We start from the raw sequence: 23,687 nt of genomic DNA, 5'->3' as shown, positions 1-23,687 counted from the left end.
ACAGCAGTAAGTATCGGCAGGTCCTCTCTATTACTACAAGTTAGCCGTTTTAATCAAACATTAATCATACATTTTATTCAAATAATCCCTGTATTGAAGCCGTAACAATTGTTCTAAATCTTTTCAGGAATGAAACCCCAGACAATGGTACACATGATTTGTATCATTGGCTTACTACTGGTTGGTAAGTAATTAAAGAAAAAGATAACTTTTTAAAATATAATGAAAATCAAATAGAAAAATATTTGTAGGACTGACTAAAATTTTTCCCAGATAGAACAACCACAGCCGGATTAACTGCAACCACACATGGCGCAACAAACACAATCACAGCTGGCCGAACAACAACCACAACAGACGACCCAACTACAACCACAGCTGGCCCAACAACTACAACAACAGCTGGCACAAATACAACAAAACTTGGACCAACAACTACAACAGCTGGCCCAACCACAACTACAGCTGGACCAACAACTTCAACAACAGCTGGACAAACAATTACAACAACAGCTGGGCCAACTTCTACAAAAGCTGGGCCAACAACAACCACAGCTGCTCTACGCAGAACTACAGTTGGACAAATAGCTACAACAACAGCTAGACAAAAGACTACAACAAAAGCTGGACAAACAACTAAAAAAACTGGCCCAAAAACGACCACAGCTGGAACAACAGCAACCACAGCTGGAACAACAAGTACCACATCTCGTCCAACAACAACCACAGCGAACACAACAACTACCACAGCTAGCGAAACAACTAAAAAAGCTGGCCCGACAACTACCACGGCTAGACCAACAACAACCACAGCTGGAGCAACTACAACGTCAGCTGGCACAACAACCAGCTCACCTGGAACCACAACGACCACATCTAGTCCAACCAAAACTACAGCAGACCCAAAGACGACCACGTCTGGTCCAACAACAACCACAGCAAATCAAACAACTACCTCAGCTAACCGAACAACTACCATATCTAGCCAAGCAACTAAAAAACCTAGCCAAACTACCAGCACAGCCGAACCAAAAACAACCACAGCTGGCCTAACAACTACAACTACAGCTGACAATAAAACAACAAAAGCTGGACAAAAAACGACAAAAGCTGGCTCTACCACAACTGAAGATGGACCAACAACTGCAACGACAGGGCCAACAACAACCACAACTATAGCTGGACCAACAACTACAACAACAGCTAGACCAACAACTAAACCAGCTGGACCAACACCAACCACAGCTGGCCAAAAAACAACAGCAGCAGGACCAACTACAACAGAAGGCACCACAATAATTACATCTGGAACAACAAATACCACGTCTAGCCTAACAACAACCACAGCACACCCAACAACTACCACAGCTAGCCCAACAACTACCACATCTGGACTAACAACAGCCATAGCAAACCGAATGACAACCACAGCTAATCAAGCAAAAACGACCACGTCTAGCACAACAACCACAGAAAACCCAACAATTACCGCAGCAAGAACGACAACTACCGCAGCTGCCGCAACAACTACCACAGCTAGACCGACAACAACCACACTAAACCCAACAACTAGCACAGCTGGACCAACAACTACCACCACTGAACCAAAAACTACCACAGATGGATCAACTACAACCAAAGCTGGACCAACAACAACCACCCGCAACCCAACACCTACCACAGCTGGACCAACAACTAAAACAGCTGGATCAACTAACACCACAGCTGGACCAAAAACAACCACAGTTGGACCAACCACGACCAGAGATGGTCCAACAACGACCACAGCTACCCCAACAATAACGACAGCCGGACAGACAACAACAACAGCTCGACCAACAACTACCACCACTGGACCAACAACTACCACAGCCGGATCAACAACCACAACAGCTGGACCAACCTCAACAACAGTTGGGCCAACATATACCACAGCTCGACCAACTATGACCACAGCTGCCCCAACAACAACCACAGCTGGACAAAGAACAATCACATCTAGACCAAAGACAACCACAGAAAACCCAACAACTACCAAATCTAGCCCAGCAACTACGGCAGCTGTCTCAAAATCTACAGAATCTAGCCCAACTACCACCGCAGCTGGGAAAGCAGGACCAACGACAATCACCGCCGGACCAAAAACTACAACAGCTGAACAGACAACTACCCCAGTCGGCCCAACTACCACCACAACCGGACAAACAATAACCACAGCTGGACAGACAACTACCCCAGTCGGCCCAACTACCACCACACCTGGACAAACAACTACAACAGCTGAAGAGCCAACTACCCCAGTCCGCCGAACTACCTCCACACCTGGACAGACAACAACCACAGCTGGACAAACATCTACAACAACTAGCCAAACAACAACCACAGCAAACCCCACAACAACCACACTTAACACAATTACTACCACGGTGAGCCCAACAACTTCCAAAGCTGGAACAACTACCACTGCTGGACTAACCACAATCACAGCAGAACAGACAACTACCACAGCTGGACCAAATACCACCACACCTGGACAAACAACAACCACAGCTGGACCAACAACGACTACCAATGGACCAACAACAACCACAGCTGCCCCAACCAAGAAGACTGCTGGAACAACAAATACCACAGCTGAACCAACAACAACCACAGCTGGACCAACAACTACGAAAGCTGGACCAACGACAACCACCGCCGGACCAACAACTACCACAGCTGAACAGACAACTACCACAGTCGGCCCAACTACCACCACACCTGGACAAACAACTACAACAGCTGAACAGCCAACTACCCCAGTCGGCCTAATTACCACCACAACTAGCCCAACAGCAACCACAGCAAACCCCACAACAACCACACTAAACCAAATATCTACCACGGTGAGCCCAACAACTTCCACTGCTGGACTAACAACAATCAGAGCGGACCAGACAACTACCACAACTGGCCCAAATACCACTACACCTGGACCAAAAACGACCTCAGCTGAACAGACAACTACCACAGCCGGCCAAACTACCACCCCACCTGGACAAAAAGCAACCTCAGCTGGACAAACAACTACCGCAGCAAGCCCAACAACAACCACAGCTAACCCAACAACTACCACAGCTGTCCTAACAACTACAATATCTAACCCAACAACCACCACAACTGGACCAACAACTACCCCAGCTAGTGCAACTACCACCATAGATGGACCCACAACAGCCACACCTGGACCAACAACTACCACATCTAGCCAAACAATAAGCACAGCAAACCCAACATCTACCACAGCTGTTCCAACAACTATCACAGTTGGACCAACAACTACCACAGCTGCCCCAACAACTACCACAGCTGGACCAACGACAATCACCGCTGGACCAACAACTATCAATGCTGAACAGAAAACTACCCCAGTCGGCCCAACAACCACCACACCCGGACAAATAACAACCACAGGTGGACAAACATCGACAACAATTAGCCCAACAAAAACCACAGCAAACCCAACTACAACAACACTTAACCCAATAACTACCACAGCTAGACCAACAACTACGACAGCTGTCCTAACGACTACAATATCTAACCCAAATACCACCACAATTGGACTAACAACTACCCCAGCTAGCGCAACTAACACCATAGATGGACCCACAACAACCACAACTGGACAAACGACAGCCACACCTGGACCAACAACTACCACATCTAGCCAAACAATAAGCACAGCAAACCCAACATCTACCACAGCTGTTCCAACAACTATCACAGTTGGACCAACAACTACCACAGCTGGCCCAACAACTACCACAGCTGGACCAACAACTACCACAGCTGGACCGACAACTACCACAGCTGCCCCAACAACTACCACAGCTGGACCAACGACAATCACCGCTGGACCAACAACTACGACAGCTGTCCCAACGACTACTAGAGCTGAACAGCCAATTACCAAATCTGTCCCAACTACCACCACAGCTGGACAGACAACTACCCCAGTCGGCCAAACTGCCACCGCAACTTTACAAACAACAACCTCAGCTGGACCAACAACTACCACAGCTAACCCAACAACAACCACACTAAACACAATAACCACCACAGCTTACCCAACAACTACCACAGCTAGCCCAAGAACTACGACAGCTGTCCTAGCAACCACAATATCTAACCCAACTGCCACCTCAGCTGGACCAACAACTAATCCAGCTGGCACAACTACCACCACAGCTGGACCAAGAACAACCACAACTGGACCAAGAACTACCACAGCTGGCCCAACTAGCACCACACCTGGACAGACAACCACCACAGCTGGCCCAACTACCACCACACCTGGACAAACAACAACCACAGCTGGCCCCACTTCCACCACAGATTTACAAACAACAACCTTAGCTGGACAGACAACAACCGGAGCTAGCCCAATTAGTACTACAGCTGGAACAAAAACAACCACAGCTAACCCAACAACAAGCACACTGAACACAATAATCCCCAGAGCTAGCCCAATAACTACGACAAATGTCCCAATGACTACAATATCTATCCCAATTACCACCACAGCTGGACAAACAACTACCACCACTGGACATACAACTACCTCATCTAGCCAAACAATAACAACAGCAAACCCAAAAACAACCACAACTGTCCCAACAACTACCACATCTAGACAAACAATAACCACAGCAAATCCATCAACTACCACAGCTGTCCCAACAACTATCACAGTTGGACCAACAACTACCACCGCTGTCCCAACAATGACAGCCAGCCCAACAACAACAACAAATGGACCAAGAACTAACGCAGCCGGACTAACAGAAACCTCAGTAAACCCAACAACTACCACAGCTGTCCCAACAACTATCACAGTTGGACCAACAACTACCACCGCTGTCCCAACAATGACGGCCAGCCCAACAACAACAACAAATGGACCAAGAACTAACGCAGCCGGACAAACAGAAACCTCAGTAAACCCAACAACTACCACAGCTGTTCCAACAACTATCACAGTTGGACCAACAACTACGACGGCTGTCCCAACGACTACTAGAGCTGAACAGCCAATTACCAAATCTGTCCCAACTACCACCACAGCTGGACAGATAACTACCCCAGTCGGCCAAACTGCCACCGCAACTTTACAAACAACAACCTCAGCTGGACCAACAACTACCACAGCTAACCCAACAACAACCACACTAAACACAATAACCACCACAGCTTACCCAACAACTACCACAGCCAGCCCAAGAACTACGACAGCTGTCCTAGCAACCACAATATCTAACCCAACCGCCACCTCAGCTGGACCAACAACTACTCCAGCTGGCACAACTACCACCACAGCTGGACCAAGAACAACCACAACTGGACCAAGAACTACCACAGCTGGCCCAACTAGCACCACACCTGGACAGACAACCACCACAGCTGGCCCAACTACCACCACGCCTGGACAAACAACAACCACAGCTGGCCCAACTACCACCACAGATTTACAAACAACAACCTTAGCTGGACAGACAACAACCGGAGCTAGCCCAATTAGTACCACAGCTGGAACAAAATTAACCACAGCTAACCCAACAACAAGCACACTGAACACAATAATCACCAGAGCTAGCCCAATAACTACGACAAATGTCCCAATGACTACAATATCTATCCCAATTACCACCACAGCTGGACAAACAACTACCACCACTGGACATACAACTACCTCATCTAGCCAAACAATAACAACAGCAAACCCAACAACAACCACAACTGTCCCAACAACTACCACATCTAGACAAACAATAACCACAGCAAATCCATCAACTACCACAGCTGTCCCATCAACTATCACAGTTGGACCAACAACTATCACCGCTGTCCCAACAATGACAGTCAGCCCAACAACAACAACAAATGGACCAAGAACTAACGCAGCCGGACAAACAGAAACCTCAGTAAACCCAACAACTACCACAGCTGTCCCAACAACTATCACAGTTGGACCAACAACTACCACCGCTGTCCCAACAATGACAGCCAGCCCAACAACAACAACAAATGGACCAAGAACTAACGCAGCCGGACAAACAGAAACCTCAGTAAACCCAACAACTACCACAGCTGTTCCAACAACTATCACAGTTGGACCAACAACTACGACGGCTGTCCCAACGACTACCAGAGCTGAACAGCCAATTACCAAATCTGTCCCAACTACCACCACAGCTGGACAGACAACTACCCCAGTTGGCCAAACTGCCACCGCAACTTTACAAACAACAACCTCAGCTGGACCAACAACTACCACAGCTAACCCAACAACAACCACACTAAACACAATAACCACCACAGCTTACCCAACAACTACCACAGCTAGCCCAAGAACTACGACAGCTGTCCTAGCAACCACAATATCTAACCCAACCGCCACCTCAGCTGGACCAACAACTACTCCAGCTGGCACAACTACCACCACAGCTGGACCAAGAACAACCACAACTGGACCAAGAACTACCACAGCTGGCCCAACTAGCACCACACCTGGACAGACAACCACCACAGCTGGCCCAACTACCACCACACCTGGACAAACAACAACCACAGCTGGCCCTACTACCACCACAGATTTACAAACAACAACCTTAGCTGGACAGACAACAACCGGAGCTAGCCCAATAACTACCACAGCTGGCCCAACTAGCACCACACCTGGACAGACAACCACCACAGCTGGCCCAACTACCACCACACCTGGACAAACAACAACCACAGCTGGCCCCACTACCACCACAGATTTACAAAAAACAACCTTAGTTGGACAGACAACAACCGGAGCTAGCCCAAGAACTACCACAGCTGGCCCAACTAGCACCACACCTGGACAGACAACCACCACAGCTGGCCCAACTACCACCACACCTGGACAAACAACAACCACAGCTGGCCCAACTACCACCACAGATTTACAAACCACAACCTTAGCTGGACAGACAACAACCGGAGCTAGCCCAATAACTACCACAGCTGGAACAAAAACAACCACAGCTAACCCAACAACAAGCACACTGAACACAATAATCACCAGAGCTAGCCCAATAACTTCGACAAATGTCCCAATGACTACAATATCTATCCCAATTACCACCACAGCTGGACAAACAACTACCTCATCTAGCCAAACAATAACAACAGCAAACCCAACAACAACCAAAACTGTCCCAACAACTACCACATCTAGACAAACATTAACCACAGCAAATCCATCAACTACCACAGCTGTTCCAACAACTATCACAGTTGGACCAACAACTACCACCGCTGTCCCAACAATGACAGCCAGCCCAACAACAACAACAAATGGACCAAGAACTAACGCAGCCAGACAAACAGAAACCTCAGCAAACCCAGCAACTACCATAGATAGCCCTATAACTACAACAGCTGTCCCATCAACTACCACAGCTAACCCAACTACCACCATACCTGGACCAACAACAAACAAAGCTGGTCCATCAACTACCACAGATGACCCAAATACCACCACAGCTGGACTAGCAACTACATCATCTAGCCCAACAAAAACAACAGCAAACCCATCAACTATCACTGCTAGCCCTACAACTACAACAGCTGTCCCAACAATTACCACAGCTGGACCAACAACTACCACCGCTGGACCAACAACAACCACAGCTGCACCAACGACAACCATAGCTAGCCCAACTACAACCACAGCTGGACCAACTACAATCACAGTTGAACCAACGATAACCACATCTGGACAACCAACAGCCACAGAATACCCAACATCTATCACAGCTAGCCCAGCAAGTATGACATCTGGCCCAGCAACTACCACATCTAGCCCAACTTCAACAACAGCTGCCCAAATTACCACCACAGCTAGCCCAATAACAACCACAGCAAACCCAATAAATACCACAGCTGGACCATCAGCTACCATAGCTGGACCAACAACTACCACCGCTGGCCCGAGTACCAAAACATCAAGCCCCACAACAACCACAGCTGGACCAACAACTACAACAGCTATCCGAACAACTACCCCAGCTGGACCAACTTCTCTAACAGTACTCCCAACTACAACAACAGCTGGCCCAAATGAAACACCTGTCCCATCAACTACAACACATGGCACAGGTAAAACAACCAGAGCTGGCCTATCTACAGTTACAGCCAGGCAGATTATAAACATTGCTGGCCCTTCTATAACCACAGCTGGCCCAACAACGACCACAGCAGTCCAAAGCACTACAACTACAGCAGACCCATATGCAGCAACGAAAGCTGGCATTACTTTCAATGCAGCTTCCCCAACTACATCAATTGCATCTGGTCAAACAACAAGGAAAGCTGGCTCAACGAAAACCACAGCTGGACCAACAACGACCACAGCTGGACCAACTACAACCAAAGGTGGGCTTTATACGTCATCCAAACTTGGCCAAAGAACAACCATAGCAGGCCCTACAATGTCAAATGCTGCTCCATCAATAACCACAGCTGGCATAATTTCAACAATAGATGTACTGGTTGCAATCACAACTGGCCCAACTACAACCACAGATGTCCTGACTGCAAACATAGTTGGGCTAACAGAAACCCCTATGGGGTTAGTAATTGGAGTTACTAGTGAAGGAGCTATCATAGCAGGAGGAGTTACTGCACAGGAAGCCATAGGAGCAGGAGCAATGATTCCAAAGGGAACAACCAGAGCTGGCCACACTTCAACTGCAACTGAACAGACTGCAACAAAAGCTGGCCAAACAATCCCAGCTGGGTTAACAATTACCCAGGCTGGCCCAACAGAAAACCCAAGGGGCCCAACTAAAAGCAAAGCTGGAGTAACGAGTGAAGGAGTTAGCATAGCAGGAGGAGGTACTACAAAGGGGGCAACAGGAAAAGGAGGACTTATTCCACAGGGAACCAACACAGCTGGCCCTGCTACAACTACAGCTGGCGCTGCTACAGCTTTAGTTGGCCCAACTAGAACTACAGCTGGCCCAACTAAAAATACAGCTGGTCCAGTTACAATGACAGCTGGCCCAACTAAAAATACTTCTGGTCCAACTACCAAAACAACTAAAGCAGGTCCACAAACTACCAAAACTGGCAAAACAACAACCACAGGTGTTCTGACTGCAATCGTAGTTGGCAAAACCTCAACCCAAATGAGCTTAACTAGAAAATCAGCTGGACTCAATGGTGAAGAAACAAGTGCAGCAGGAGAAGTTGGTCCACAGCAAACAACCAAAGCTGGCCAAACTGCAACCACAGATTACCCGGCTACAACCACTGGTGTCCTGAATAAAACCTTTGCTGGTCCAACTGCAGCAACAGCAGGCCCAGCTAAAAATACAGCTGAACCAACAGCAAACCCAAGGGGCCCAACTAAAAGCATAGCTGGAGTAACGAGTGAAGGAGTTAGCATAGCAGGAGGAGGTGCTACAAAGGGGGCAACAGGAAAAGGAGGACTTATTCCACAGGGAACCAACACAGCTGGCCCTGCTACAACTACAGCTGGCCCTGCTACAGCTATAGTTGGCCCGACTAGAACTACAGCTGGCCAAACTACAAGTACAGCTGGCCCAATTACAATGACAGCTGGCCCTGCTAAAACTATAGCTGGCCCAACTGCCAAAACAACCAAAGCAGGTCCACAAACTACCAAAACTGGCAAAACTGTAACCACAGGTGTTCTGACTGCAAACATAGTTGTCCCATCCACATACCAAATGGGCTCATTTAAAACATCAGCTGGACACAATGGTGGAGAAGCAAATACATCAGGTGAAGTTGATCCACAGCACACAACCAAAGCTGGCCAAACTGCAACCACAGATTACCCATCTACAACCACTGGTGTCCTGAATAAAACCTTTGCTGGTCCAACTGCAGCAACAACAGGCCCAGCTAAAAATACAGCTGAACCAACAGCAAACCCAAGGGGCCCAACTAAAAGCATAGCTGGAGTAACGAGTGAAGGAGTTAGCATAGCAGGAGGAGGTGCTACAAAGGGGCAAACAGGAAAAGGAGGACTTACTCAACAGGGAACCAACACAGCTGGCCCTGCTACAACTACAGCTGGCCCTGCTACATCTATAGTTGGCCCAACTAGAACTACAGCTGGCCCAATTACAATGACAGCTGGCCCTGCTAAAACTATAGCTGGCCCAACTAGAGCTACAGCTGGCCAAACTATAACTACAGCTGGCCCAACTACCAAAACAACCAAAGCAGGCTCACAAACTACCAAAACTGGCCCAACTAAAACCACAACAAGCCCAACTACACCAAAATCCGGCACAACTACCACCACAATGGTACCAACTCAAACGTCAGCTGAACTCGGTACTGAAGGAGCAACAGAAGCAGTAGGATGTGCTGGAGCAACAGCAACAGCTCCGGGAGTTTCGAATGCAGTCGTGGTAGAGCTGTTTATCCCCGTGGTTATGATACCATTTGCCATTTTAGTTCCAATTCAACACAGTTCAGATGGCCCAAGTACAACCACAGCTAGCCCGACAATATGCATCACTAGCCAAACTATAAGCACAGCTGGCCCAATGACTAGCACTGCTGACTCAACTACATCCACGGCTGGCAAAACTACAACCTCAGCTGTCACAACTACAACTACATCTGGCAAAACTACCACCACAATTGTAGAGACTCAAACCTCAGCTATAATGACTACTGAAGAAGCAATGGAAGCAGGAGGATGTGTTCCACAGGGGACAACAGACCCAGCAGTTTGGAATTTAGTCGGAGTACAGCTGTTCATCCCGGTAGTTATTTTACCTTTCTCCTTCTTATTTCCAAGTCAAGACAGTACGGGTGGCCCGAGTGCAACCACAGCTGGCCCAACAGTGTGCACCACTAGCCAAACTACAAGCACTGCTGGCCCATCTGTATCCACAGCAGACCCAACTACCACAGCTGGAGCAACAACTACCACAGCTGGACCAACAACTACCACAGCTGGACCAACAACAACAACAGCTGGCCAAATGACTGCCACAGCTGGATCAACATCAAACACACCTGGCAGAACAACTACAACTACAGCTGGCCCATCTACAACCACAGCTGGCCCGACTGCAAACATAGTTGGCCAAACTAAACCCCCAGCTGGACCCACTAGTGAAGGAGCTGTCATAACAGAAGTATGTGATCCACAGGGGACAACAGCTTCAGTAATTTGGGATGTAGTTGGAATACAACTGATTATCCCGGTAGTTATAATACCTATCTCCTTTTCAGTTCCTATTCAAACCAGTACAGATAGCCCAAGTCCAACAACAGCTAGCCTGACAATGTGCACCACCAGCCAAACTACAACATCAGCTGACATAACTACAACTACATCTGGCCCAACTACCACCACAATGGTAACGACTCAAACGTCAGCTGAACTCGGTACTGAAGGAGCAACAGAAGCAGTAGGATGTGCTGGAGCAACAACACCAGCTCCGGGAGTTTGGAATGCAGTCGGAGTAGAGCTGTTTACCCCCGTAGTTATGATACCATTTTCCTTTTTAGTTCCAAGTCAACACAGTTCAGATGGCCCAAGTACAACCACAGCTAGCCCGACAATATGCATCACTAGCCAAACTATAAGCACAGCTGGCCCAATGACTAGCACTGCTGACTCAACTACATCCACGGCTGGCCAAACTACAACCTCAGCTGACCCAACTACAACTACATCTGGGAAAACTACCACCACAATTGTACAGACTCAAACCTCAGCTATAATTGGTACTGAAGGAGCAATAGAAGCAGGAGGGTGTGTTCCACAGGGGACAACAGACACAGCAGTTTGGAATTTAGTCGGAGTACAGCTGTTCATCCCGGTAGTGATATTACCTTTCTCCTTCTTATTTCCAAGTCAAGACAGTACGGGCAGCCCGAGTGCAACCACAGCTGGCCCAACAGTGTGCACCACTAGCCAAACTACAACCACAGCTGGCCCATCTGTAACCACAGCAGACCCAACTACCACAGCTGGCCCAACTCCAACCATAGCTGGAGCAACAACTACCACAGCTGGACCAACAACAACCATAGCTGGAGCAACAACTACCACAGCTGGCCCAACTCCAACCATAGCTGGAGCAACAACTACCACAGCTGGCCAAATGACTGCCACAGCTGGAACAACATCAAACACACCTGGAAGAACAACTACAACTACAGCTGGCCCATCTACAACCACAGCTGGCCCGACTGCAAACATAGTTGGCCAAACTAAACCCCCTGCTGGACCCACTAGTGAAGGAGCTGTCATAACAGAAGTATGCGATCCACTGGGGACAACAGCTTCAGTAATTTGGGATGTAGTTGGAATACAACTGATTATCCCGGTAGTTATAATACCTATCTCCTTTTTAGTTCCTATTCAAACCAGTACAGATAGCCCAAGTACAACAACAGCTAGCCTGACAATGTGCACCACTAGCCAAACTACAACCTCAGCTGACATAACTACAACTACATCTGGCCAAACTACCACCACAATGGTACCAACTCAAACGTCAGCTGAACTCGGTACTGAAGGAGCAACAGAAGCAGTAGGATGTGCTGGAGGAACAACACCAGCTCCAGGAGTATGGAATGCAGTCGGAGTAGAGCTGTTTATCCCCATAGTTATGAAACCATTCTCCTTTTTAGTTCCTATTCAATTAAGTACAGATGGCCCAAGTACAACCACAGCTAGCCCGACAATGTGCACCATTACCCAAACTACAAGCACAGCTGGCCCAACGGCTAGCACTGCTGACTCAACTACATCCACAGCTGGCCAAACTGCATCCACAGCTGGCCCAATAACAACCACAGCTGGCCAAACTACAACTACATCCAGCCAAACTACCATCACAATGGTCCAAGCTAAAACCCCAGCTGGACTCACTAGTGAAGGAGCTGTAATAACAGGAGGAGGTGCTCCACTGGGGACCGCTGCTGCAGGAGTTTGGAATGTAGATGGAGTAGAGCTGATTATCCCAGCAGTTATAATACCTTTCTCCTTTTTAGTTCCTATTCAAGAAAGTACAGATGGCCCAAGTGCAACCACAGCTAGCCCGACAATGTGCACCACTAGCCAAACTACAACCACAGCTGGCCCAACTGCAACCACGGCAGACCCAACAACCACAGCTGGCCTGACTACAACCACAGCTGGAACAACAACTACCACAGCTGGCCCGATGACTTTCACAGCTAGCCCAACAACTACTACAGCTGGACCATCAACTACCACAGTTGACCAAATGACTGCTCCAGTAGGACCAACGTCAAACACACCTGGCAGAACAACTAAAACTACATCTGGCCCAAGTGCAACCGCAGGTGACCTGACTGTAAACATTGTTGGCCAAACTACAACCCCAGCTGGACCCACTAGTGAAGGAGCTGTGAATCTAGTTGGAGTAGAGCTGATTATCCCAGTAGTTATACTACCTTACTCCTTTTCAGTTCCAAGTCCAGACAGTACAGGTGACCCAAGTACAACCACAGCTAGCCCGACAATGAGCACCACTAGCCAAACTACAAGCACATCTGGCCCAACTGCAGCCACGGCAGACCCAACTACCACAGCTGGACCAACAAGTACCACAGCTGGCCTGACTACAACCACAGCAGACCCAACTACCACAGCTGGACTAACAAGTACCACAGCTGGCCTGACTACAACCACAGCAGGCCCAACTACCACAGCTGGACTAACAAGTACCACAGCTGGCCCATCTACCACAGCTGGACCAAAGACGACCACAGCTGGCCTGACTACAACCACAGCAGGCCCATCTACCACAGCTGGACCAACTAGTGAAGGAGCTGTAATAACAGGAGGATCTTCTCCACTGGGGACGACTGCTCCGGGAGTTTGGAATGCAGTGGGAGTACAGATGGTTATCCCGGTAGTTATAATACCGTTCTCCTTTTCCGGTCCTATTCAAGGCAGTACAGATGGCCAAAGTACAACCACAGCTAGCCCGACAATGTGCACCACTAGCCAAACTACAAGCACAGCTGGCCCAACTGCAACAACGGCAGACCCAACTACCACAGCTGGAACACCTACAACCACAGCTGGACCAACTGGTGAAGGATCTGTAACAACAGGAGGATCTGCTCCACTGGGGACGACAGCTCCAGGAGTTTGGAATGTAGTCGGAGTACAGATGATAATCCCGGTAGTTATAATACCTTTCTCTTTTTCTATTCCGAGTCAATACAGTCCAGCTGAGACAACCACTAGTACTGCTGGCTCAACTGCAACCACAACTGGCAGAACGACTACAACAGCTGGGCCAACTACCACCACCATTTTCCAGACTACAACCACGTCTTGCCCGACCATGTTCACTACTCGCCAAACGACTCCAACAGCTGCCCAGACGACAACCACAACAGCTACAGCTGAACTGACTACCACAACAACATCTGCAGCTGACCTGATTACCACCACAACATTTACAGCTGGCCTGACTATCACGAGAACAGCGACAGCTGGCTCAACTAAAAGCACAGCCTTCACCAGAAATACAACATCAACAACTGGAGGAGTCGCACAGGAAGATGGAATTATGCATGTAGGAGGAGTGAATATGGCAGTCACGGTAATACCTTTATCAACCTCAGTTCAGAATCGATACAGTTGTCTTTTAGTAACAGTCATTGGAATCGCAGCAGAGCTTTTAATTTAGTGTTGCGTGACACACTGGTATTATTTGCTCTCTTGGTCAATTATTAAGTGTTAGTAGATGTATAATATATATATATATTTTATTTTTTTGCAAATGTTTAATGTCTGTATCATTAAATAAAAAACGTTATTGTGAAATCATAATAGAAAATGTTATCTCACTAAATTTTCGAAAGATATCTCAAGATTTAAATTTGCATGAAATTTAGCTGACGCTTTTGTCCAAAGAGACTTACAATAAGTCCATTTGTCAGAAAAAAAAAAAGAAACACAATATGGGCCCTATGTTGCATCCAATTGACTTTCTCCACTGACGCAGGATTGATGAGATTGTGAAAAAACATTGTTTTACCGCGAGTGAGTGCCAAAAAGAATGAATGAATGCGGGCACGCGTGTGTGTATGAGTAAAATAATTAATGAATGTGTGCATCCATCTGTTTAAACACACACAAACTAAACACGTAACGCATAATACAGTCCATGGCAATGTATATTAAAGGGGGCACACATGCATATTTGGAGTACAAGTCGATAACGATAATGCATACAATACTGGTAAGAAACAGGTTTGTTAATGAATTGAGTATATCATTAAATAGAACCACAGTTACCGCACATCATATGTGTGTTAAGTTTTCATTGCCGAAATGTATTGAGGACTCAGTATTTCTGAAGTTGTGGAACAAAACGATACTCCATGTGTGAATTAGGCCATCTTATTTGGCCATAAACTAAGCCATTTGAAGTTTAGAAAATCATGTGGTCATGCATTTGTCTCATCGGAGACTGCAGACGCGCTGTCAAAATATCAACCGTCAGATTCAAATGCGCTCATGGCTCTTAAAGGGGATGGGAGCTGGCATTCTCATTGGTTTATTGCACGTTACGCCCAAAGCAGACCTACGGGTAATTAGGTTCCTTCAGGGCAACCCTTTTTAGATTTGCGTCTGGCGCAAGAGTTATTTATCCGCCCGTATAATAGCAACATCGCCATAGAACCGCCCACGAAGCTACTTGCGTTCGGCGCTTCTCACTTGTGTTTCAGATTGTTAAAATAGGGCCCAATATATATCACTGTGGTTACAGTAAGGATCTTCATAGAACCAAGTGCCAAGCACTAACAATCGATAGGTTAACCCATTACCCAAACCCATACAAGGAACGCTAGGATGTTCAACATACTGTTGTAGGTGTACAGTTGTATAGGCCCGGTCTGAGCCACACACACACCAATCAAATGTAAATCTGGGTACATATGCATACATAGACACACACACAAATATCAAATGGTTATTTTTTGCAAATAATTGTGAATAAAGATATTTTAAAACGGTAAGGGAAAAGTGGATTGTGGCTCATGGACGGCAAATGGCGCCGGATCACTTTGCATCATGTTATACACCCCGCTGGCAGCAGAGGGCGCCAGGTTCTATCACATTGTGTTATGTGTGGAGGGTTTGGTCCTGAAATATGAGGCCAAAAACACCGCCTGAACACCAACCAATGACTGCAGTGTTGCGGACTCAATGAAAACACAAAGCATCGTGGTACCATGAGCATCTTATATTACTATATTACTTATATTACATCCTATATTACTGTACTGTCACTCATTAAAATAGAGGGACAGAGAAGTGTTTGAATGAATGTACATATTAATGTGTAAGACACCGGGCTGGATCTCGACAGAGTGCTCAAAGTGTAATTCTAACTACTGACGGGACTAATGTTCCTCAATTGTTGACCGCCGATGTCTCCCGCCAGAGCCTCGCTGCCGAGGCTCTGGCGGGAGACATCGCGGTCAACAATTGCGGGCAACAATCCCTTTCTCCTCCATATCCTGGTTCATGTCCTTCAGGGAGTCAAAGCCAAAGTTCCTTCCCCCCAATTCCTTCTCAACCATGGCGGAGATAACCCCCACTACGAGTCTTGTTGTGGAAACACCAGAGACGGGAGTCCGACGTGTTATTCGCCATAACACCAACAGCGGAACCGTTTTCCAATTAACAGAGAAGTGCACAACACTTGCGTTACAGTCCTAGAGCTCTATATCTAAATAATATCATATAATACATAGATATCTATATCATAGAATACATATCACGGCCACAAGCTGTGTGCGCCTCAAGACGATATTATGAATCACAAACGACCGCATCGTTTGTGATTCCGACGTCTCTGGTTCTTCCACTTCCACATCAATCTGAAGAACACTGAACCGTGCGCTGCCCGCTGCCCCCTACCGGTTGCCCGCTGGCAACAATCCCTTTCTCCTCCATGCCGCAGTTCATGTACTTCAGGGAGTCAAAGCCAAAGTTCCTTTCCCCAAATTCCTTCTCAACCATGGCTGAGATAACTCCAACTACAGTCTTGTTGTGAAAATACCAGAGACGTCAAAGAACCAACGTGTAATGCGCCATAACACCAACAGCAGAACGGTTTTCCAAATAACAAAGAAGTGTACAACACTTGCGTCATAGTGTTTGTAATCACACACACACACACACACACAAACACACATCGTCATGTGTGTGATTACAAACACTGCTAATTACAATGATTATTAAGGTTAATGAGTCGTAGCTCATTGTCTCATTGGTGGGCCAAATTTTCTGGGGGGGCAAGGCAGAGAAAGGGGAGGTAACTTGGCCCTTTATGACGACATATGGGGCCACAATCCAAATCAGCGCGCCAGAGCTTCCATTTTTTCAAAGGCGAGCAGGATACCTAGCGCTCATTTTACACCGAACGCAAGTTTTAGCCACTGGGGGACGATAGGCAAGCTCGGGGAATTCATATAAATGTTACAAAACTTCACAAAGTGAGATCTTCATGCAATGGGACCTTTAATATACACTTATTTACAGTTAATGAGTACTGTATGTTATCAATATGTAGATTGTGAAATAAAAAAATGTCATACTGTAAATACAATGGTATGGCGGTGAAGCAAAAAGACACACTTTAAGACAGCTTGTTTGCAAAATAGATATATCTTTAATTTGAAAAACTTGTAATATTCTTGAACATACTCTTGGACTGGGACTAGACGATTCCGAGTCGGGCTTCTCCATGGCCTCGGGGGATGGTGGAGGATTCCTCTGGCTGGTCTTTCTAGTTACTGTATAAAAAAAAAAAAATAGGGAACATTGACCACAATAGAGAGTTAGCAGACAGGTTACATAAGCATTAAACCGTTTAGACATGGATTCATGACACACTTGCATAAACTTCCGGTTTAAAATTTCCTTCAAAATAAAAGCCTTTAATGGATATGATATGAGGCAATAAACAGATCACTCACTCAACATGTGCAGACTTATTAACCTTAATAAGCATTGTTCCCACTTTAGATCCCGTACCTGCAATTAACCTACCGATTTATTTACCTAAATGAGCATAAAAAATGCTTAGTAAAGGTTTAACAATGACCTATAGGTAGTCAGACTCAATAAATTGGTTTGTAATGCGTTTATTAACAACTATAAGAAACTCATAAGACTATTATTAATGTTATTAAGCAATAAATAAATAGTTAACAAGTTACTTATAGGTGCTTATAAAAGTTGTATAATCTCACAATAAACATGTTTATAATGTTATTATTAACACTTATAGTCTTATTAACACCAATTAATGTTAATAAGCATATAATGAGGGTCTTATTCCCTATTAACAAAGGCAAGAACCTTAATATAAAGCGTCACCAAAAACAAGTTTTATGCAAACTACTAGGTGGGGGTAGCCTGGCAAGCCAGACCCATATCGGAAAGATATTGAGTCTGGTCTCGTACGGTGGCAGTGTGGGCGGGATAAACGGTTGTCTTTCAAGTTCCCTCTGCACGCAATAGGATAGAGCTACAACCAATCAGAGCAACGAAGAAGGTGACGTAGTCATAAAATCCAACTTTTACCGTATCCGGTCGGAAAACTCTGAATACTTCTTTCTTTTCCAGGAAAGACTTCAGTGCAGTTCTTTGTTCATTTCTCAAAGAAAATGACAACTTCAAGTCTTGAAGAGTCGCGGCTAAAGCCGAGTCGAAAGACAGCTGTTCGCCAGCAGCAGCAGCCCTTATTGTTTACCTTTAACACGGAACCGTCGCAGCTCTGTTGTCATTCGGCTCGATACCGCCCCTCACGATCTGATTGGCCTGTCCCTTTTTCGGTTTCCAGCAGCGAAAAACGACGACAGAAGGCTAGACCTCCCTGGCTGCAAATTAAATCCGCTAGGGGCGCCTAGATTTCTGGGCTAAGGTGGGGGTCAATTATGTATTTTTATTAATTGCTATATTTTTTTTAGCACAGTGCACTAAAATCATGAAAGAAAAGGTGTTACAACATACAGAATAATACAGTATTACGTAGTAATTAGGGCTGTCAAGCGATTAAAATATGATGCTAGTGGTACCAGTATTTAAAAAAATAATAATTTGCGTTAATCGCGTGTAAAAAAATTAACGCCGCTAAAATTGGTTTGCGTTAACGCCGTTAATAATGCGTTTAACTGACAGCTCTAGTAGTAATGTATTATTACTTCATTAACAAAATGTGAAATACTTTGCCTCATCAGTTTCCACCGGACAGCTTTAGCGCGTAGACGAGGTACCGAGCGGGAGCCGCCACCACCAGCTCGGAGGGAATCAAACCGGCATCTCAGCCTCGCAGGTTATACATCGTATTTACATGCTATAATTAACCACAGCTTAAGCGCACCCTCGTTCAGAGCACTGGTCGGACTGGTTTTTCCACATGCTGGGTGTGAGTGAGTCCTTAATGGCATTGTATAGAAGTATTTCACTATGTGCTACAGTGAAATACTTATGTACACAACGCTCCATCTCCATCTCATTACAGGATCTCGGAGGACCGGTTGGTCAGAAATAGGTCGGAAATGGAATTGATGTATTATTAATTTAGATAGGGGAATAATATAAACCTTGAATTGAAGACTATTGAATGCTTTGTATTTAAACAATAACTAATGAGTGTAATGACTAATTAAAGTCCCAATGTGTAAGATGTGTATCTAAGTCAGTAGGGCCCTACTCTTTATCTAAGTCAGTAGGGCCCTACTCTTTATCTAAGTCAGTAGGGCCCCACTCTTTATCTAAGTCAGTAGGGCCCCACTCTTTATGTAAGTCAGTAGGGCCCTTCTCTTTATCTAAGTCAGTAGGGCCCTACTCTTTATCTAAGTCAGTAGGGCCCTTCTCTTTATCTAAGTCAGTAGGGCCCTTCTCTTTATCTAAGTCAGTAGGGCCCTACTCTTCATCTAAGTCAGTAGGGCCCTTCTCTTTATCTAAGTCAGTAGGGCCCTTCTCTTTATCTAAGTCAGTAGGGCCCTTCTCTTTATCTAACTCAGTAGGGCCCCACTCTTTATGTAAGTCAGTAGGGCCCTACTCTTTATGTAAGTCAGTGGGGCCCTACTCTTTATCTAAGTCAGTAGGTCCTTCTCTTACTCTAAGTCAGTAGGGTCTACTCTTTATCTTAGTCAGTTGGTCCTTCTCTTTATCTAAGTCAGTAGGCCATTCTCTTTATATAAGTGAGTTGGGCCATTCTCTTTATATAAGTCAGTTGGGCCATTCTCTTACTCTGAGTCAGTAGGGCCCTTCTCTTACTCTAAGTCAGTTGGGCCCTTCTCTTTATCTTAGTCAGTTGGGCCCTTCTCTTACTCTAAGTCAGGAGGGCCCTTTTCTTACTCTGAGTCAGTAGGGCCCTTCTCTTACTCTAAGTCAGTTGGGCCCTTCTCTTTATCTTAGTCAGTTGGGCCCTTCTCTTACTCTAAGTCAGAAGGGCCCTTCTCTTTATCTAATTCAAGAGAAGGGCGCTACTGACCCCCCCCCCCCCCTCACCCTGTGGTGAGAGGGGGGGAGGGTCCTGTCACTCCCTGTAGAAACACAACTCCACCTCAACCAGTGACCGAGGACTCGAGGTTCAAGGTTAGTTTATAATACACTTGGAAAGTATAGTGAGCTATGCTACCAGTTCCTCTACCCTAAAAGCAAAGAGAATTATTAATATATTTTCAAAGAACTCAATACAAAATACATGCATAATTATGTTTTTCTAATTTAATTAGTTAATTGATTGCCTTGGTCATAGATCAATGTCAATCCAGTCTTTTTTTCTAATTGAATAATGACGACGCCTTTACAGATAGAAGGACACAAAACCAAAGATGTTGAAGAAGTGATCTGTTCGCTTGTTTGCCTATACATGTATGTGGACATATCTGTGGTTTAATATGTTGAATAAAAAGTAATGAAAAATGTCAAAGGGGCAATGCAATGCAAATGTGGCATGATGCCAGTATGATACCAGTATAATGCCAGCAGTCATGATTCCAGCAGTCATGATACCAGTATAATACCACCATCATGATACCAGTATGATACCAGTAGTCATAATACCAGTATGATACCAGTCGTCATTATACCAGTATTAATGATACCAGTAGTCATGATACCAGTATGATACCAGCCGTGATGATACCAGTATAATACCAGTAGTCATAATACCAGTATGATACCAGTCGTCATGATACAAGTTTGATACCAGTAGTCATTATACCAGTATTAATGATACCAGTATGATACCCGTAGTCTTGATACCAGTAGTCATGATACCAGTAGTCTTGATACCAGTAGTCATGATACCAGTAGTCATGATACCAGCAGTCGTGCTGCAGCAGTCATGATGCCTGGATCTTCAGTTGAGAATGAATCATTTGTTCTAGTCACTCACATTGAACCCTCAGCCTCATGTAGCCCAGTGAAAAGGACTCGCAAACTTGACTTAAATATTTCAAGCATGTATATATATATCGATTTATAATGTATGCACAATAAATCATGAGTCAATATAACATCCAACAGTGACGAACATAAAAGAGAGACAGAGGAGGCCTAAATAAAGGAAGGTGACCATGAAATACCTTTCTGAGGTGAAGTTAACTTAGTCAGAACACCCCACAAAGTGGCTGAGCCTGTTGATAAAATATGATATCGGCCCCTCCCATATCCAAGACAAAGACTGTTATTACAACAGAGAAGAATCACAGTGAAAAATGGGAGGAGATGCTATTCAATATGCGTAATATATGTTCATATTTAAATGTCTTTGAATCGCTGAGACAGTCATCACGGAGGTGCGGTATAAATAGAGTTCACCTGCAGACGCTGGCAGATTTCAAGGAGCAAAGCATCAGAGGAACTACAGACCTCAGGACAGTCAAGACTCTACTGAAACCAACTGAACCAGTGAGTACTGAGGTCCAGAGGCTGAATGTATTAGCCTATAGAATTTATATTAGCATCTCATATATGTGTCTACAGGGAACTTTATTCTTTAAATGCCTTGAGCATCTGTTTAAAATATAATGGATGATGTGAATAACCATTAATAAAAAATAAAAAAGTTGAGGTTCTGAACTACAACTACTATTAAATGTTTACAGGTTATATGTATAAACCTCTAAACTACTAGTCATATTTTCATTAAAAAAAAAATCCACAAAAGAACACATGTTGAGGTTTTGAACAAATGACATGTTTTGCTTCGCAGATAAGAGACAGTGAAAATGAATCTCAAGACAGGTTTTGTGGTTCTTCTGTTATGTTACGGTAAGAAACACCCTTCACCTGGTTATATTGCTTGACACAATTTGAGTTGATAATATGACAAAAAATTGTTTGAAGAAAGAATCAAAATCGGAATTGATTTGTAGAAAAGCAAATAGTACTAGTGTAAGGAAAATCACAGCAGGGTGAAGAATGATTAATTACTATTTTATAACCACCACTGGACCTACAACTACAACAGCTGGACCAACAACAACCACAACTGCCCCAACTACGACCACCGCTGAACCAACAACTACCACATCAATACCAACTACCACTAAAGCTGGACTAACAACTACAACAGCTGGCCCAACTACCACAACATTAAGCCCCAAAACAAGCACAGCTGGAGCAACATCAACCACCGCTGGACCAACAACAACTGCAGGTGGACCAACAACAACCACAGCTGGACCAACAACTACCACAGCTGGCCCAACTACCACAGCATCAAGCCACACAACAACCAGCACTGGACGTACAACTACCACAGCTGGACCGACAACTAGAGCAGCTGGACAAACAACTACCACATCATCCCCAACAACCATTAAAGCTGTACAAACAACTACCACAGCTGGCCCAACAACCACAACATTAAACCCCACAACAACCACCGCTGGACCAACAACAACCACAGCAGGATCAACAACAACCACAGCTGCCTCAACGACTACCAAAGCTGCCCCGACTACAACCACAGCTGGACCAACAACTACCACAGCTGCCCCAACTACAACCACAGCTGGACCAACAACTACCACAGCTGCCCCAACTACAACCACAGCTGGACAAACAACTACCACAGCTGGACAAACAACTACCACAGCTGGCCCAACTACCACAACATTAAGCCCCACAACAACCACCACTGGACCAACAACAACCACAGCTGGACCGACAACTACCAGAGCTGCCCCAACAACTACCACAGCTGCCCCAACAACTACCACAGCTGCCCCAACGACTACCACAGCTGGACCAACAACAACCACAGCTGCCCCAACGACTACCACACCTGCCCCAACAACTACCACAGCTGCCCCAACAACTACCACAGCTGCCCCAACAACTACCACAGCTGCCCCAACAACTACCACAGCTGCCCCAACAACTACCACAGCTGGACCAACAACTACCACAGCAGGATCAACAACAACCACATCTGCCCCAACGACTACCCCAGCTGCCCCAACAACTACCAGAGCTGGAACAGCAACAACCACAACTGCCCCAAAAATTACCACCGCCGGACCAACCACCACTACAGCTGGACCAACAACTACCTCCGCTGGACCAACAACTACCACAGCTGCCCCAACAACTA

At 45.8% G+C, this 23,687-nt stretch overlaps 1 protein-coding gene across 1 annotated transcript in view; it reads left to right on the top strand.

Annotated features, from left to right (window-relative positions):
* LOC130376143 (uncharacterized) overlaps nucleotides 1-23,687 on the top strand; it is a 64,173-nt gene that overhangs the window by 19,976 nt on the left and 20,510 nt on the right. Inside the window, exons 10-13 of the mRNA XM_056583363.1 lie at nucleotides 7,954-8,099; nucleotides 12,037-12,165; nucleotides 13,507-13,641; nucleotides 20,655-20,677. Of these exons, the coding sequence (XP_056439338.1) occupies nucleotides 7,954-8,099; nucleotides 12,037-12,165; nucleotides 13,507-13,641; nucleotides 20,655-20,677 (433 nt within the window). The remainder of the gene's footprint in view (nucleotides 1-7,953; nucleotides 8,100-12,036; nucleotides 12,166-13,506; nucleotides 13,642-20,654; nucleotides 20,678-23,687) is intronic.

The sequence above is a fragment of the Gadus chalcogrammus genome, chromosome 22 (assembly GCF_026213295.1).
Source record: "Gadus chalcogrammus isolate NIFS_2021 chromosome 22, NIFS_Gcha_1.0, whole genome shotgun sequence".
Taxonomy (NCBI): Eukaryota; Metazoa; Chordata; class Actinopteri; order Gadiformes; family Gadidae; genus Gadus; species Gadus chalcogrammus.
This window is presented reverse-complemented; position numbering and strand designations above follow the sequence as displayed.